General features: G+C 40.4%; 1 protein-coding gene across 9 annotated transcripts in view; it reads left to right on the top strand.

The window, feature by feature from the left end:
* itprid2 (ITPR interacting domain containing 2) overlaps nt 1–16,287 on the top strand; it is a 205,409-nt gene that overhangs the window by 107,198 nt on the left and 81,924 nt on the right. For 8 of the 9 annotated variants that reach the window (XM_072261755.1, XM_072261756.1, XM_072261759.1 and 5 more), the window contains exons 2-3: nt 2,178–2,359; nt 11,787–11,835. In XM_072261755.1, the coding sequence (XP_072117856.1) occupies nt 2,191–2,359; nt 11,787–11,835 (218 nt within the window). In that variant the 5' untranslated portion in view covers nt 2,178–2,190. Of the gene's footprint in view, nt 1–2,177; nt 2,360–11,786; nt 11,836–16,287 lie in introns of those variants that run through there. The other variant, XM_072261761.1, reaches the window with a different exon arrangement.

Genomic DNA, 16,287 nt, shown 5'->3' with positions numbered 1-16,287 from the left:
ACTCATTAGACCCAGTGGAGTCAATGAAAATATGAATCATCTGAAGCAACCCTTTTGCAAGTTCCATTTTTAAATGGTTAGGGGAATAAAAACAACCGGTTCTTAAAGGTGCAGGTGATAATGCTATAATATAATAGACAGTGCTATAAGGATATATCCAACAAAAAATTCAGTAGTTAGCGATGTATACAATGCAAAACAAAATGATCTGAAACCCAGAATTAGCTAAGGAAAGGGGATCAGGTGTGTTTACCTGATGTAAGTCAGCTGTTGAAGAGACCACTGAAAACACTTCATGTACAATAAGGGGTCCTGCTGAAGGGTCTCAGCCCAAAACATCGACTGTTTATTCCTTCCAGCACTTAGCGTGTGTTGCTCTGTAGTGTGTCAGCATCTGCACAACCTCTTGTGTATATACAATAAATTACTTGGAAACAGCATTGCCAGCTGTTCAGTAAGAGGTATCACCACAGCCATTCTATTACCAGTAATAGGTCCCAATCAGCAGTGAAGGGAAGAAATAGTAGATCTGTTCTGTTGTCTGGAATTCCTTTAAAACACCAGGAATAGGCCAGTGGGACATGTATTGAACTATAAGACGGCATGTAAAAAATGACAACACTCCCATAGTCAGCACGGTAGTGTCAGCTCGTATCAAGACTGGAAATGGACTGAGTCTGGAACCTTGTTGGGAATGCTAATGTTTAGCCACACTGTAATGGCTGACTTGGCTCATTAATAGGTAGCAGCACAAAGGCGGGTTGTGGGTTCTATTGCTTGATCTCTCCATTGAAATAAAAAGCTGGCAGTGTGGAAGTATTTGCTAAGACAGACAATCTGTATCAGAATCCGGATTAATGTCACTGGCATATTTTGTGACATTTGTTAATTTTGCGGCAGCAATACAATGCAATACATGGTACTATAGAGAAGAAAGTGTGAATGACAGAAAGTATACATGTATATCAAATAATTAAGTTAAATAAGTAGTGCAAGAACAGAAATTTTGAAAAGTCGCGAGGTAGTGTTCATGGTTTGAATGTCTATTCAGAAATCCGAGGCAGAGGGGAAGAACTGTTCATGCATCATTGAGTGTGTGCCTCCTTCCTAACAGTTAAAATGGGAAGAGGGCATGTCCTAGATGATGGGGGTCCTTGATAATAGACGTTGCCTTTCTGAGGCACTGCTCCTTGAGGATGTCTTGGACACTGTGGAGGCTAATACCCAACATGGAGCTGACTAACTTTACAACATTGCATAGCTTTTTCGGTCCTGTGCAGTAGCCTCTCTCCCCCCCCCCCCCCCCCCCACAAAAACACATACCAGGCAGTGATACTGCCTGCCAGAATGCTCTCTGCGGTACATCTATAGAAGTTTGAGTGTTTTAGGTGACAAATCAAATCTCTTCAAACTCCTAATGAAATATAGTTGCTGTCTTGCCTTCTTTGTGGCTGCATTGATATGTTGGGACCAGTTAGATCCTCAGAGATCTTGACACCCAGGAACCTGAAATTGCTCCCTCTCTCCATTTTTGATCCCTCTATGAGGGTTGGTTTGTGTTGCCTCGTCCTACCCTTCCCCCTTCCTGAACTTCACTATCAGCTCTGGTCTTACTGACACTGACTGCAAGGTTGTTGCTGTGACACCACTCAACTAGCTGGTATATCTCACTCCTGTAGGCCCCCTCATCTCCATCTGAGATTCTATCAACAAAGGTTGTATCAACAGCAAATTTATATTTGGCATTTGAACTATGCCTAGCCTCAGTCATTGGTAGAGCAGTGGGTTAAGCACACACCCCTGAGGTGCGCCAGTGTTGATCGTCAGCAAGGATGCGATATTACCACTAATCCGCACAGATTGTGGTCTTCCGGTTGGGAAGCTCAAGATCCAATTGCTGAGGGAGGTACAGAGGCCTAGGTTCTGTAGCTTATGAATCAGGACTGTAGGAATGATGGTGTTAAACACAGAGCTATAGACCAAAATCAGCATCCTCACTTAGGAAGATCATTGACCTGAATTAATCAGTGTTTCTGACTAGCTGAGTTTTTTTTAGTTTTTATCTTAGATTTACAGCAATAGCAGAACTGTAAAGATTTCGATCCTTTAAATACTGAAGTGTTGTGATGGATCTTGTCTTTATAGTTAATAACTGTACTTTCACTTTGGACCTGCAGGTAGGAAATAAATATGGAAGAGACAGTTCTAACGGGATGTGCACGGAACTGGAAGAATGTCAAAGATAAGAGGAAGGCTTGGGCAAAAAGCAGAGACTCTTGGCAAAACTCTGAGACCATCGATGGAACGTCAACAGTGGACAGCAGTTCAATAAACCCTCAGATGTCCCAAACGTTAGAAGGTGAGCTTCTCTGCCATAGTATGTGCAAAGGGTGTGTCTCTGTTGATGAAGGAATTATAATGCTACAGGGACTATTAGGTTTAATGTTGGTTTGGGATAGCCTAAAAAAATCTTTTAAAGTTTCCTTGAAATTGCTTGTCAAGATTAATTAGAAAAAATGTAGTCCTTGTAATTTCTCAGCATAATCTTCTGGCCCATCAACACTTCGTTTAATTTTTAATCTGCCTCTGAATCTGCCAAGCAAGTTCGTCCCTCCGTCTGTCAGTGGAAATTGCTGATGCTTATCTGTAGCAGCAAAACTAATCTAAAGTCAAAACAGAACAATGGCTGCCATGGGGTTGTTACAGTGCCTATAAAAAGTATTCACCCACCCCGCCCCCGGATGTTTTCATGTTCTATTGTTTTACAACATTGAATCATGGTGGATTTAATTTGTCTGTTTTTTGACACTGATCAACAGAAAAAGACTATTTCGTATCAAAGTGAAAACGGATCTCTATAGTGATCTAAATGAATTGCAAATATAAAACACAAAATAATTATCCCCCTCCCCTTTTTTAGTATGACACACCAAATCATCACTGGTGAAGCCAATTGGTTTTAGAAGTTAAGAAGTTTAGAAGTTAAATGGAGATCTGTTTTTGGAGACCTGTGTGCAGTCAAGGTGTTTCAACTGACTGTAGTAAAAATACACCTGTATCTGGAATGTCCAACTGCTGGTTAGTCAGTATCCTGACAAAAACTACACCATGAAGACAAAGGAACACTTCAAGCAACTCTGCAAAAAGTTTGTTGAAAAGCACAAGTCAGGAGATGGACATAAGTGAACTTCCAAGTCCAGTTAAGTCAATCATCAAGAAATGGAAAGAATATGACACAGCTTTAAATCTGCCTGGAGCAGGCTGTCCTCAAAAACTGAGTGACCATGCAAGAAAGGGACTAGACCTCCTTTACTCAACTGTACCTCTTCCTAGAGATGCTGCCTGGCCTGCTGCGTTCACCAGCAACTTTGATGTGTGTTGCATACAATTACTGTTGCTCAGGTGCTTCACCAGTCGCAGCTTTATGCGAGAGTAGCAAAGAGGAAGCCACTGCTGGGGGAGAAAAAACTCTGAAGTCAGCAGGAAGAAGGTTCGATGGTCTAATGAAACCAAAATTGAGCCTTTTGACTATTAGACTAAATGCCATATGTGGTGTAAGCCAAACACCACACATCATCAAAAATATACCATCCCTACCATGAAGCTTGGTGGTGGGTGCATCATGCTATGGGGATGCTTCACTGCAGCAGGCCCTGGAAGGCTTGTGAAGGTAGAGGGTAAAATGAATGCAGAAAAGTACAGGGAAATCCTGGAGGAAAACCTGATGCAGTCTGCAAGAGAACTGTTACTTGGGAGAAGATTTGTTTTCCAGCAAGACAATGACCCTAAGCATAAAGCTAAAGCTACACAGGAATGGCTTAAAGTCAACAAAGTTAGTGCCCTGGATTGCCCAAGTCAGAGTCCAGACCTCAATCCAATTGAGAATTTATGGCTGAACTTGGAAAAAGGCTGTTCACTCACGATCCTCATGCAATCTGACAGAGCCTGTGCAGTTTTGTAAAGAAGAATGGGGAAAAATTGGAATGTCCAGATGTACAAAGCTGATAGAGACCAATCCACACAAGGCTGTAATTGCTGCCAAAGGTGCGTCTACCAGATACTAATTATGCACTCAATTATTTTGTGTTTAATAATTGTAATAAATTTAGACCAATTTGTAGAAATTTGTTTTCATGTTGACTCAGTCTTTTCTGTTGATCACTGTTAAAAAAGCCAAATTAAATCCTCAGATTCAATGTTGTAAAACAATAAAACATGAAACCTTCCAGGGTGGCATGAATCATTTTTATAGGCACTGTATACTTGCATGAAACATCCCCAGTTCCAATGAAATGATTGGTGCAAAGAGTCAAATCCTTTATTTGATCCTTTATTAGTAATTAGTAAATGCATAATCTTGAAGCAATAGTGTTTTCTCAGTGGTCAGCAAAGATCTGAGCAACACTGGCCCCAAGCTACAAACTGCCAGGAAATCAGCATGAATACATAACTTGCTCCTTTTGCCTTTACCATGCCCCCACTAAGCTGACTAGTTAACCTCACAACACAGTGTACGTAGCTCCAACGTTCCAGCCCCCTAACTTTTCTACTATAATAATTACAACTACCTGCTATTAAGATGCAGGAGTCATGAAATCTCAAAAATTACACAAATGTCCTCTTTTGGTAAGCAGTTTATCCTGGACTGTGCTCCTCTGCTAAACCAGGTTGTCCCTCTTGACTACATTCAGGAAGATTTGTTTTGAAACGCTGCTGCCAAAGCTCATCCAAGTGCAAAACTGAAGCATTTACTGTCAGCTCTAGCTGAGCATAGTCTCTTCCACCACCACTGTCTGCTTTCAATGCCCATTAACAGATCAACCCAACATTATTCTGATTGCATAGGGTCCATCATTAACACTCTGAATTACTTGCAATGGCTCCAATGCCTTAGGCACAGTCATCTCCATCAATGGGCTCAATTTCTGGTAAATGAGACCATTCCTGAAATTTGCTCAGAGGAATGTTCCCTTTGTAGACAGGTATACCTTCCTGTTTTTAGACGTTAGGCAGTTCACAGTAATTTTCACTATTTAATCCAGCCACTTCCAATCCTGAAATGAAGTAGCTACTCACGGCCCTCTCTTGAGCCATGGTATGTAAGAGAATGTGTGTTCTTTTAGTGTTGGGTTGATCTGATCTCTCTTGAGCCATGGTATGTAAGAGAATGTGTGAACGGGAATTATAGGAAGTTTACAATCATGATGACTAGTCCCCGTAAGACCATTAGATCCCAGGGCAGTACTTGCTGCTGTGTTTGCTTCATTTACGGCTTGTTTCGAATCTGCACTCCTTTCATCAGAGCACTTACGAAGTACGCTGGGATATTTGTCCCTGCATACCCTGCACAAAAGATGCATCTTACAATCCTAATTGATGTTGTCCGTACACAAACAACCAAAGCAGACTCCATTTTCTTTTAGGAACGCATACTTATCTTTACAAACCTTTTTCATCAACGTAGAGCAGAAATCCAAAGGATGTTCACCCTGGCAGAACAGGCAAACCTTATAAGTTCTGGGCTCAGTGTTTGCTTCACTTTCTACAGTACCCACGGTAGTGGCAAAGCTGTTTCCTTTAGCTTGAGAACAAATTTGTGATCTAGTTTTGCTCATACCTTTACTTGCTGTAGGTGATGTATCCTTGTATAATTTGTCAAACACTGGCTATGTAACAATCTTCACTTGCCTTTCAATAAAATCACTGAAAGTAACCTTACAGTTCAGCCTTTCTTGCAGTTCATACTCTGCCAATCTCCTTTCTTTTCTAAGTTCAGGGGGCAATTTATTTAAGATAATCTTAATATTAGCGTGCATGCTTAACTCATGAATGGCCTGCACGTCTTTCATAGCTTTGCAACAACTTCTGAGAAAAAGACTGTAGTCTTGAAGAGCCTTTGTAAATTCATATTTAATATTCTGCCAAGAAAGAGCGTTTTCCATGTAGGCCGGAACTATTACCTGCTTGTCACCAGAATGTTCCTGTAGTAAAGCTTTGACCCTTGGGTATCATTCTTGCTGGCAACTTTTGACTAGCATTTTAAGGTGACCTCCAGTGTTGTTAAAGTCTGTCCCGAGCCTTGTGGCCCATCAGGCCGGTGTTTATGCCGGTTCCTGTGGTGTGAAGCAACTGAGAGTACGAGACTCCCCCCCCCCCCCCCCCCCCCGATAGGACGCCAGTCTATTGCGAGGTTAACCCCCAGCATTTGCCGGTACCCATTTTCAGCTGGGTGGACTGGAGCAGTGTGTGGTTAAGTGCCTTGCTCAAAGAGAACCTCCAATGTATTGTTTGAGAAAATAGGGACAGTCACCATAATCTTCAATCTTACTTCCAATGCTATTCTTCAAAGCCCTCATAAATGAATGGTATTGCAATGGATTGCCATCTTTTAGGCAGAGAGGCAATGTGTTGTTGCATAACCATGCCTGTTATTTGCTTTTGTGTCCTTATGGCCTCCAGCATGGCATTCAAACCTTTATCATTTGAAACATGAGTGTCATCATACCATACATTAATGTTCTCAGAAGCACCTTGTGCTGTTGGATAGGGCTGAGGTTCAGAGTATCTCTTTGGTGCAGGCTGAGAGAAAGCCACCCCTTGGGGCACAAGCTTGTGGCTCAGGCATTTATTCTTCAAATGTATCCACTTTGACATTAGATATGTTGGGCTTTCTCTGTGCCATGTCAATAGAGGAACCCTCAGCACAGAACTGCACTGCTGGAGCATGTTTAGCACCCACTGCACTTTCGGTCCTTAGCACTTTAACTCTGGTCACCTTGGCTGCAATTTCTTCCCGCAACATAAGCTGTCTTTGAAGTCGCACTGCCTGTTCTTCCTGGTTTCTCCAAAGCTAACCTGTCTGTTACAGAACACAGAACATATAAAATCTACAGCACATTACAGGCCCGTCGGCCCACAATGTTGTGCCAACCATGTAACCTACTCTAGAAGCTGCCTAGAATTTCCCTGCCACATAGGTCTGTTCTTCCCAGTCTCTTCGAGGCTTTTCCACTTTTTCCTCCAAGGTGTGCTTATCCCTCAATGTCTGTTGTTTTGCATTTAACTTAGCTAAAATAGCCTCCATTCTAATGCATACTAATGTGGTATCAGGTGCATGGGATGCCAATCTGCTAGTAATAGAATATGCTGCACGCACTTTAGACATGCTGTTCTCAACTGTATATGAATTCACAGCTTGTTCTTTATCTTTGTAAATATTTTCATTTCCTCCAGGGAACTGACCTTCAATGTTGCATGGTTGTTTAATTTCTGTTCTAGCTTCAAGGTCACTGCTCCTAGCTGAACTCATTTTGTCTTCCAAGTATGCAAAACTAGAGAAAACAATGGCCGTTTCAATTTGGCTTTTCAGTATTTCAGTTCTCCAGCTTTTCAATAGAATCAAGGGTCGAACATTTCAGGCAAGCACCACTATACAGCTTTCCAGTCCAACCCAGATAGGCATGGCTGCGTTTGACATCCCAAAACTGTTTCAAATCCAAAACCCAGCATGAATCAGCAAAATGTCATTACTTCACGCAAGCTGCTCCAAGCTGGTGCTTCCACTTTCTTGGACACATCAGAGTGCTGAAGTTTGTTTGGTATAACTGTTGAAAACTTGTTTTGACAAAATGTAGTGGCAAAACTAATCCAAAATCCACCAACAAAACAATTGTCGCTAGCTTACGACTGCCACGGGGTTGTTAAACTTGCATGATACACCCTCTGTTCCAATGAAATAACTGTTTCAAAGAGTTGAATCCTTTATTAGTATTTAGCAAACATATAATCTTGAAGCAATAGTGAGTGCTATCTCGGTGGTCAGCAAAGTTATGACCTCCACCAGCCCCAAGCTACAAACTGCTACAAGGTGAGCACAAATATGTAACTTGTTCCCTTTGCTTTTACCATGCCCTCACTAATATGACTAGTTACCATAATAAATGCGTAACACAGAATACATGGCCCCCTACATGTACAGTGACCTGGAAGTACTATCAGCAGATGCATGTACAGTTCACATGATTTCAGTACTTGAACCAGGAGATAAAGCAAACCCAATCAATTTTAATCCAATACTTCAAAGCCTCTGTAAGAACCATATCCAAAGATGTACAAGAGCATCAGGAAATATAGTGACAGTGGAGTAGCAGTAGGACTGGAATGGAGTTTGACTGTTTGTCCTGGGACCCTATGGGTGTCCTCCACATCCCAGATGTAGTTAATTGGATAGACCAAACCATCTCTAGTACAGGTGAGTGGCAGAGGATGTAAAGGGGAATGGGTAGATTTGTGAGTAACAGGAAAATGGAATTGCTCTGCAGTGAACTGGCATGAATCTCTTGGGCCAGATGTAGCAGTCAGTGTGATTAGAAAAGGCAAATTATTCTTTGTAAAATCTTTGAAGAAATCCCATGGGTAATATAACAGGTGTAATATCTCTGAATTCCAAAAGGACTTTTCTAAAGTAACGCATATTAAACTTGCAGTTACATTGTTAAAATCAGAGAAAAATACAAAAAGATAGTAGGGATTGAGATTAAAGGTATTTGTTAGACTGGAAAAAGGTGGAAAATTGAGTTTCTAAAGGTTGGTGATGGGATCACTGTTGTTTACCTTTGCACAACCAAAAAATTCGGGGGGAGGGGTGGTGGCGGGGTTGGGAGATTGTTTCTATTAATATGGAAAGTGGCTTCAAAAATTGCAGGTAGTAACTACATGCTGTTCTCTAACTATGGCTTAAAATATAACACTGAGGTGGGACATTTTTCTAGGGAAAAGTACAGAGGCTACAAGCCCTTGGCAAATCTGTATGAGATAAATGATTGAAGGTTCTCAGGAATCGGTTTAGCACACTACTGAGAACAGTGAGACATTAAATAAGTCATTAAAAGGGCAAATGAAGCACAAAATGCTTTCCAAGAGGAAATAAAAATGAAAAGTAGAACATTTGACTTATATAAATTTATTTTGAAGAAATAGTAACCGGGGGGGGGGGGGGGTTCAAAAGAGATTTACTGGAATGATTTTAGCATAGTCATATTTCTCAGAGGGCCTATTAAATGCATCTATCAAATGATTTAATAGAGTAAAGGGATAGACTGCAGGTGCAATGAGAACTATTAGTTGAAGGCCGGAGAAATTTCCTTAAAGATATCCTGAATGTAGAACTTTTCATGGCAAGGAATAATTGAGGCAATTGTTGCAGATGCAGTAAAGGAGAAGCTCGATGATTATGCTGGTAGGATCAGGTCTTAAGTAGGAAGGAGGAGAAGCTGAGGATGGTAGGCAGGAGAGTGAGCATGAGCAATTGAGCAGAGTTTAAGATGTGAATGCCAATGAATAATCAAGGAGAGGAGTGTGGAGGAATGGGTGGTGATGAAGGGCATAGTGAAAAAGGGAGGTGGAATAGCAATGAAAAAGAGGGAAGAAAATGAAGGCAGAAATAGGAGGAAGGAGAGGGAAGGAAATGGGTACAATGGTGGAGGAGGTGCTGGAAATTTTACATAACTTGCTAAGCAAGTTGGACTTCATATCTTTTTTATGCTTTTAAAGCACTGTTTATGCTTTGGGCTGGGTATGCCAGCTTTAAATGAAAGCGGTGAAACCTGACAGGTTTCTTGGAAGCAGAAAGAAATACTGATTTCTCTGTAGGGGAGGTGATATGAGAAAAGCCAACATACATCAAGCAAAAAAAGGAGCATTTGTCACGAAGTAGGATATAGGTTACAGTTTGATGGATGGTTCTGAACTTCAGAGAATTTAAATTGTAAAGAGTCATTTGGAAATCTCGTGAGTAATTAAGATTGAAGGTGGCAAAAATGAGAATGAGCAGGTGATGGTACAGAAACAGAAATGGGAAATGTTTGCATTGGAGAGTAAATGGGGTCAGTGGCTGATTAGTGTGTAGCATTAAATAAGAGATTGAAAAGAATTGGGTGCATTCTGTACAAAGGCCTGAAGGGAATACTCGGGGTTAAAGGGAACAGATACTGGGACAAGGGAATGGTGGCTTTGGTTCTTGTGGTGTGGCAATTTTTACTATCTTGGGATTGATTTAGTTAATCAGGAGTGGAACTGTTAAAAGGCAAAACCAAATGATACAAAACAGCAAAATTGTAAGACACTATTTGGTCAGAGTCCAAGAAATCATGTACTTGTAGAACTGTAAAGAACATTGTCAGTTGGCTTTTTAGTGTGCTGGTGCTAACATAAAGTAAAATACTTTTCATGTGAATGATTAGTTTCATGTTGTGTGATACTTCCAGGGCCTTGTTTTCACTGTATGTACCACATAATGCAGCTGTGACACAGTGTACAAATGTTATGCAATAGCTGTCGTGAAATGTACCCACCCACACACACTTTTGTTTCATTGACCATTCTGTGAAAACATTTATAGAATAAAACTTAAAAGTGTCAGGAAGTCAAGCAACAAGTGAAGCTGAATGATTGAGACTAGCATCAGTTTACTAGGTTTATTTTGGAAGTCAAATAGAGTTGAGGGTTTATTAAGAAGTCTTACAAAGCCCCAATCTCAGTAATACAGTTCATATCACCAGATGTTCTACAATTGTTTTAAATGTTTGGTAGGTGTTTCTTAAAAATGCATATAACACTTCAGATACTGTGGTGATTCCAAACTGAGATCAAGCAAGTTAACGGGAATATCATTTGCCTATTCTTATTCTTACTTAGTCCTCCCCTCCGCAAAGCCTTCCCTTTGCTTCCTCACCCTCCCCTCTTCTTCCCCAAGCAGCAACACAAATCCCTGTCCACCCCAATCAGCACTGATTCTACTAAGCGAGTGGCATTCTATAATAAACTGAGTTCTCCTTGTATTTTCCGTAAATGACCTATCCTCAGTTTCTGGTTGTGTTCTTATCTACCCTTAAATTCTTGTGGTGCTTTTGAAAATGGAAGGACCAAGAAGAACTGAAATTCCTGAGAGGTTTCAAAGGTACATTTAATGTCAGAGAAATGTATATGATATGCATCCTGAAAATCTTTCTCTTCGCAACCATCCATGAAAACAGAGGATGCCCCCCAAAGGATGAATGGCAGTTAAATGTTAGAACTCCAAAGCACCCCCCCAGTTCCCCCTCCCACGTATAAGCAGCAACAAAGCAAAGTATAGCCCATATAATCGAACAGATGACTGTTTTAAGCAATTAACTGTGACAACTTGCCATGTTGGCACACCTTTTTAAATTACCGTGATTGTCCGATTAATTTTTCTGAAGTGACAAGTTAATAGTATGGACAAGAGTTCTTCAATTCTAAAATAATTGCCACTCTGCAGCTTCATATCTTCCAGTAAACCAAATGGCCCCAAGTCAAATAAGTGAATCTGCTTTTCATAAATAAATATATTAACTGCACAAGTATTCCTTTGCAAGTGTGGTAGGCTGAAAAAGGAAATGATTTAGCTGTAGGCAATCGTTCTAGATTGCAGTCAACATCAGTAAAATTGGCAGAAGCATCTGAATTTACTTGCATCTTGTTCCATTTTCCCTTTGAATTTCTCAGAATATGATGAAGTCTCTGAATTCATTGTGTAGAGAAACTGGAACTTGGATTATTCTGTGTACACTTTTAAAGCTCTATTTCTTAATTGTTTGTAAATATACCAGTCTTTTACAGAACTCTTTAAAATATTTGACATATTAAGTCTGATTTCAACTTTAAAGTGGTTTTAATTTCTGCCAGTTTTGCTTAAGGTTAAAAACCTGGTTAAATGACTGCTGAAAGGGCACATATTTCACTAAACAAATATCTCCCTTTGGCAGAGAATGGCATATCAAATGAGAAGATTGAAATTTGGCTTCAAGACTGTGGGTAAGCCTGCATCTGTTTTGAACAGATTAAATGAACTTTTCAAAAACTCTCTTCACTTCTATAATCTATTTAAAATTCACTAATTTCAATAAGTTTCAATAGCTGTTGTGATGACTTAACGAGAAAGGGTAGCTTTGATAAAAGCTGGAATAATGGCAGAGAAAATCTTGGGTTAGAAATTCAAGGAGTAGGCTCAATTTGAGTGGAACTTAGAAACAGCAAGGACCGAAGAAATCTGAGAGACTTGTATAAAGGCACCCAAAATGTAATGGTAATGTACAGTATAGAATAAGTCAGGAAATTAGAGCTATATGTAACAAATGCAATACAATAATTGTGGTGGTGGGGGGGGGGGGGGGGAGTTTATTGCCTGTGCAAACCAAAATGGTAAGTAAGAGAATGAATTCATGGAAAATTCTGGAAATTTTCTATATCAGTATGTTGAGGTACCAGCAAGGGGAAAAGCTATTTTGGATCTAGAATCGTGCAAGGAGAAAGGACTAATAATATTTTTGTGCATTTTTTTTAAACGTTGTAAGTAATTACAACCTAAAAGTTCCACCAAGTTTGACATGACTCGATTCCATCAGCAGACACATGTCCCCTTCCATGCGCCTGCTTCACAACAAGTGGACTGTTATCTCGAAGACGCCCTACTCCACTTCATCTCCATCACCCATTCTTTATCTGTAAGACTTTTCAGTGCAATCACGAAGATGCAGTGCTGCCATTCTCTTTCCTACCATTTCAGGAAACTGAACTTTCCTTCCAGGTGAAGTACAATTCACTCCCATTTCTTCCAAATAAGTAAATTGCATTTGGAGCTTGTATACGGTCTCTACAGATTAGTTTTGCAGAATGTCTTCCCTCGTTCTACAAGAGTGATCCTGTGTTTCCATTTGCCTTTCTTTTTAGTCCTTAATCACATTTCGTGTCTTTTGACTTCTTGCATAGTTCCGACGATGCCTGACATAAATCAATGGGACAACACCTCATCTTTTGTCCACAAGTCATATCACTGAATTTCACATCTTCAGCTATTTGTTTAATCTCTTTCTCTGTTTCTGTGGATAGTACTGTGTGTTTCTGGTTTTCTTTTGTTTTTCTTTTCTCTTCTACATCTAAATGTCAGTTTGAAAATATTAATTGTTTTGAAACTTTGGTTGGCTCACATTCACAGACTTTGCTTGCATTATCTCCAGTCCTCCCATCTCTGATGTCCAGATGTTTTGAGATATTTGAACTTAAAACATCAGTGGCTTTGGCGAGGAGCTTTTACTGAACCAGACTTTATGCAAACAGCAGTCAGTAGAACATTCATAAGACCATAAGATATTGGAGCATAATTAGGCCATTTGGTCCATTGAGTCCACTCTGTCATTTCAATATGGCTGATCCAGTCTTCCTCTCAGTCCCAATCTTCTAACTTCTCCCCATATCCCTTCATGCCCTGACCAATCAAGAATTTGTCAACCTCTGCCTTAAATATACATAAAGAACTGGCCTCTACAACTGCCTATGGCAAAGAATTCTTAAGACTCAAAGGAGAATTATGTTAAAACAACATATCTTCCTAATTCTAACATTGGATCAGAGATGTAACAATATAATGTTACAGCAGGACGAGACTCCTGCTGAATTCTATGTGGAGCCCAGCCGTGGAATACAGTAAGAGGTGTGACGGCATCTACAATTCAACAAATTCAAGATTAAGTCTCACTTAATTGTGAGATTTTTATCTGAATGGTAGAATGCTGAGCTTTCCCTTTAGAATTGCCTGCAAGGTTCAGCCATTGTTGCTCGTAGAACCTTGCTCTGTGTAAATTGGCTCCCATGCTTCCTACAACAATAAATATTAATAGGCTGTACCCTAAAAGGTCCTACATAAAACAAGTCCTTTTGTTTATTCCATCTTTTCTGACAATGATGATGTGTGGGTTTAATAAAACCTTAATCCTCCAACTGTGAATTAGGTAGCTGAAAAGTACGTAATACTACTCCAATGTCTTGTCCTTGTTCTCCCTTGGAAAGCTTTTCCCCTAACTTAGTTCATAATACCCTGTGGATCTTTCAAATCCATAATGTTCCTAAAGTAAACTATTCTTTAAAAGTACGAGTTCAGCTACCCAAAGGTTGGTATAGTAATAGAGTGGTTGGCACAACACTTTACAGTACCAGTGACCTGGGTTCAATTCCCGCTGCTGTCTGTAAGAAGTTTGTATGTTTTCCCCGTGGCCAAGTGGGTTTCCACCAGGTGCTCTGGTTTCCTCCCACAGTCCAAAGACCTACCAATTGTTATGTTAATTGGTTGTTTTAAATTGTCCCGTGATTAGCCTAGGGTTAAATCAGGGGTTGCCGGGCAGTGCGGCTCAAAGGGCCAGAAAGGCCTACCCTGCACTGTCTCAATAAATTAGTAACTGTGAAACTGGTAATTTTTCAGGCTAATAAAATATTTCTTGCTGAATAACAAAAGGATTTCTTTGTTTAGTTAATTACTATCACCAGCTGTTGACAGAATGAGTGACATTTAGTAACATTTTCCATATTTCTTTGTTCTACCAGTGACATTTTAAGGAGAGAGTGAAGAATTAGAACAGTTGTTGGCCACTTGCCATTCATGCTTGCACTGCAGCTCAATAAGATCTGAGCTAATCTTGGGCATCAACATGGTCTTCCTACAATGACACCAGATTTCCAGATACCCATAATATCTAAAAGTTGTCAGATATCCCACACTGCAAAATCTCAGGGACGTAGCACCCCTGCCCCCCCGCAGCCCCATATTCCCCCCCCCCCCCCCCCCCCGGTCAACCTCCTAGGGTGTATGTAATACTTTGTTTAGTGATTTTGTCTAATCTGTAAACCAAGTTGGGTATATGCAGAAAATGTGACATTAAAATATGTACTCATATTATATTATCATGGTTATTCTATTACAACTTTAAGCAAGTCTACAGGGAGTTTGGCCTCATCACGTAGGACATCAATAGCGTAGCTCCTTAGCAGCCAGCCAGCTAGTTTAAATAACATTAGCTATGCTGACGAACGAATGACGCCTGTTAAACTTACCTCAACATGTCTTTTACAGTCATCTGGGCAATAGAAAAGTCACTGTTGCAAGCAGTGCAGCGAGCAACACTGTCATTATTTTTGACCCCTATTAGGCAGGGGTATGCTTCGGTGTAGTCTGGGTGAAGTGCGTTTTATATATTTTGAAACACTCTGCCATGGCGGTGCAGGACATGAAACTGAACTGATGGAGAGACAGAGGTCAACTGTAAAGCCCGCCCACAGAGAAAACTGATAGGTCTACTTAGCACAAAGAGAGACCAATCAGGATGTTTGCTCTCGCTCCCGCTCTCCCTCTCAAAAAAAATCAGTTTCCGGGATATTGTATATAATTTGCGGGTGTCAGGGAGCTGCCATCAATGTGCGGGAGACTCCTGGAACTTCCGGGAGAGGTGGGATGTCTGGGTTGTACATTAATTCAGTTATTTTTGTCAGTTGTGTAAGAGCAAACAACTATGCCTATGCTAAGATAACCATTAGATATTTGATGAAATATCAATAATAACGTGTATTGAAGCATGGTGAGAAATTTTTAATTCTCTAATGTTATTGTTACAAAATGAGGATTCAACAAGATTACTCAGGATGCAAGAAACTTTCATCTTTTTGCATTTGCTATTGCAATGATATGACTGTAATGAGGATATAATGAGCTCCTCCACAATTTATTGTTCATTTAACTATCCCCTTTTGGTGTATAATGATGCTACCTACAAAAGAAATCTTCATCTGATCTAAAACAATGCGCAATTATTTATGTAGATTTTCCTGACTCTGCATTGTCTTTTGAACATCTGAAGCTAATCAAGAACTTCTAATGTATAGTTCACTGATATAATGTTAGAGTTAAATTAAGTGGCTGCCACTCTCTAGCATACTGCTGGCTAATGTTCAGTACCTGGACAACAAGCTATGCGAACTGAGAGCCAGAATCTCCTACCAGCGGGAAAGAAAGGAATGTAACATTTTGAATTTCATGGAGACCTGGTTGCCCCTCTGACCCTCAACACAGGAGCCCCCCAAGGCAGTGCCCTAAGCCCCCTCCTTTACTCTCTGTACACCCATGACTGTGTTGCCACCCACAGCTCCAATCTGCTAATTAAATTTGCAGATGATACTACACTGATTAGCCGAATCTCAAATAATAATGAGGCAGCCTACAGAGAAGAAGTCATCACCCTGACACAGTGGCGTCAAGAAAACAACCTCTCCCTCAATGTCGCAAAAATAAAGGAGCTGGTTTGTAGACTGCAGGAGGAATGGAGACAGGCTCACTCCATTGACATCAATGGATCTGGGGTCGAGAGGGTGAACAGCTTTAAGTTCCTCAGCATAAGCATCAGTGAGGATCTCACGTGGTCTATACATACTGACTGTGTGGTG

The sequence above is a fragment of the Mobula birostris genome, chromosome 6 (assembly GCF_030028105.1).
Source record: "Mobula birostris isolate sMobBir1 chromosome 6, sMobBir1.hap1, whole genome shotgun sequence".
Lineage (NCBI taxonomy): Eukaryota > Metazoa > Chordata > Chondrichthyes > Myliobatiformes > Myliobatidae > Mobula > Mobula birostris.
This window is presented reverse-complemented; position numbering and strand designations above follow the sequence as displayed.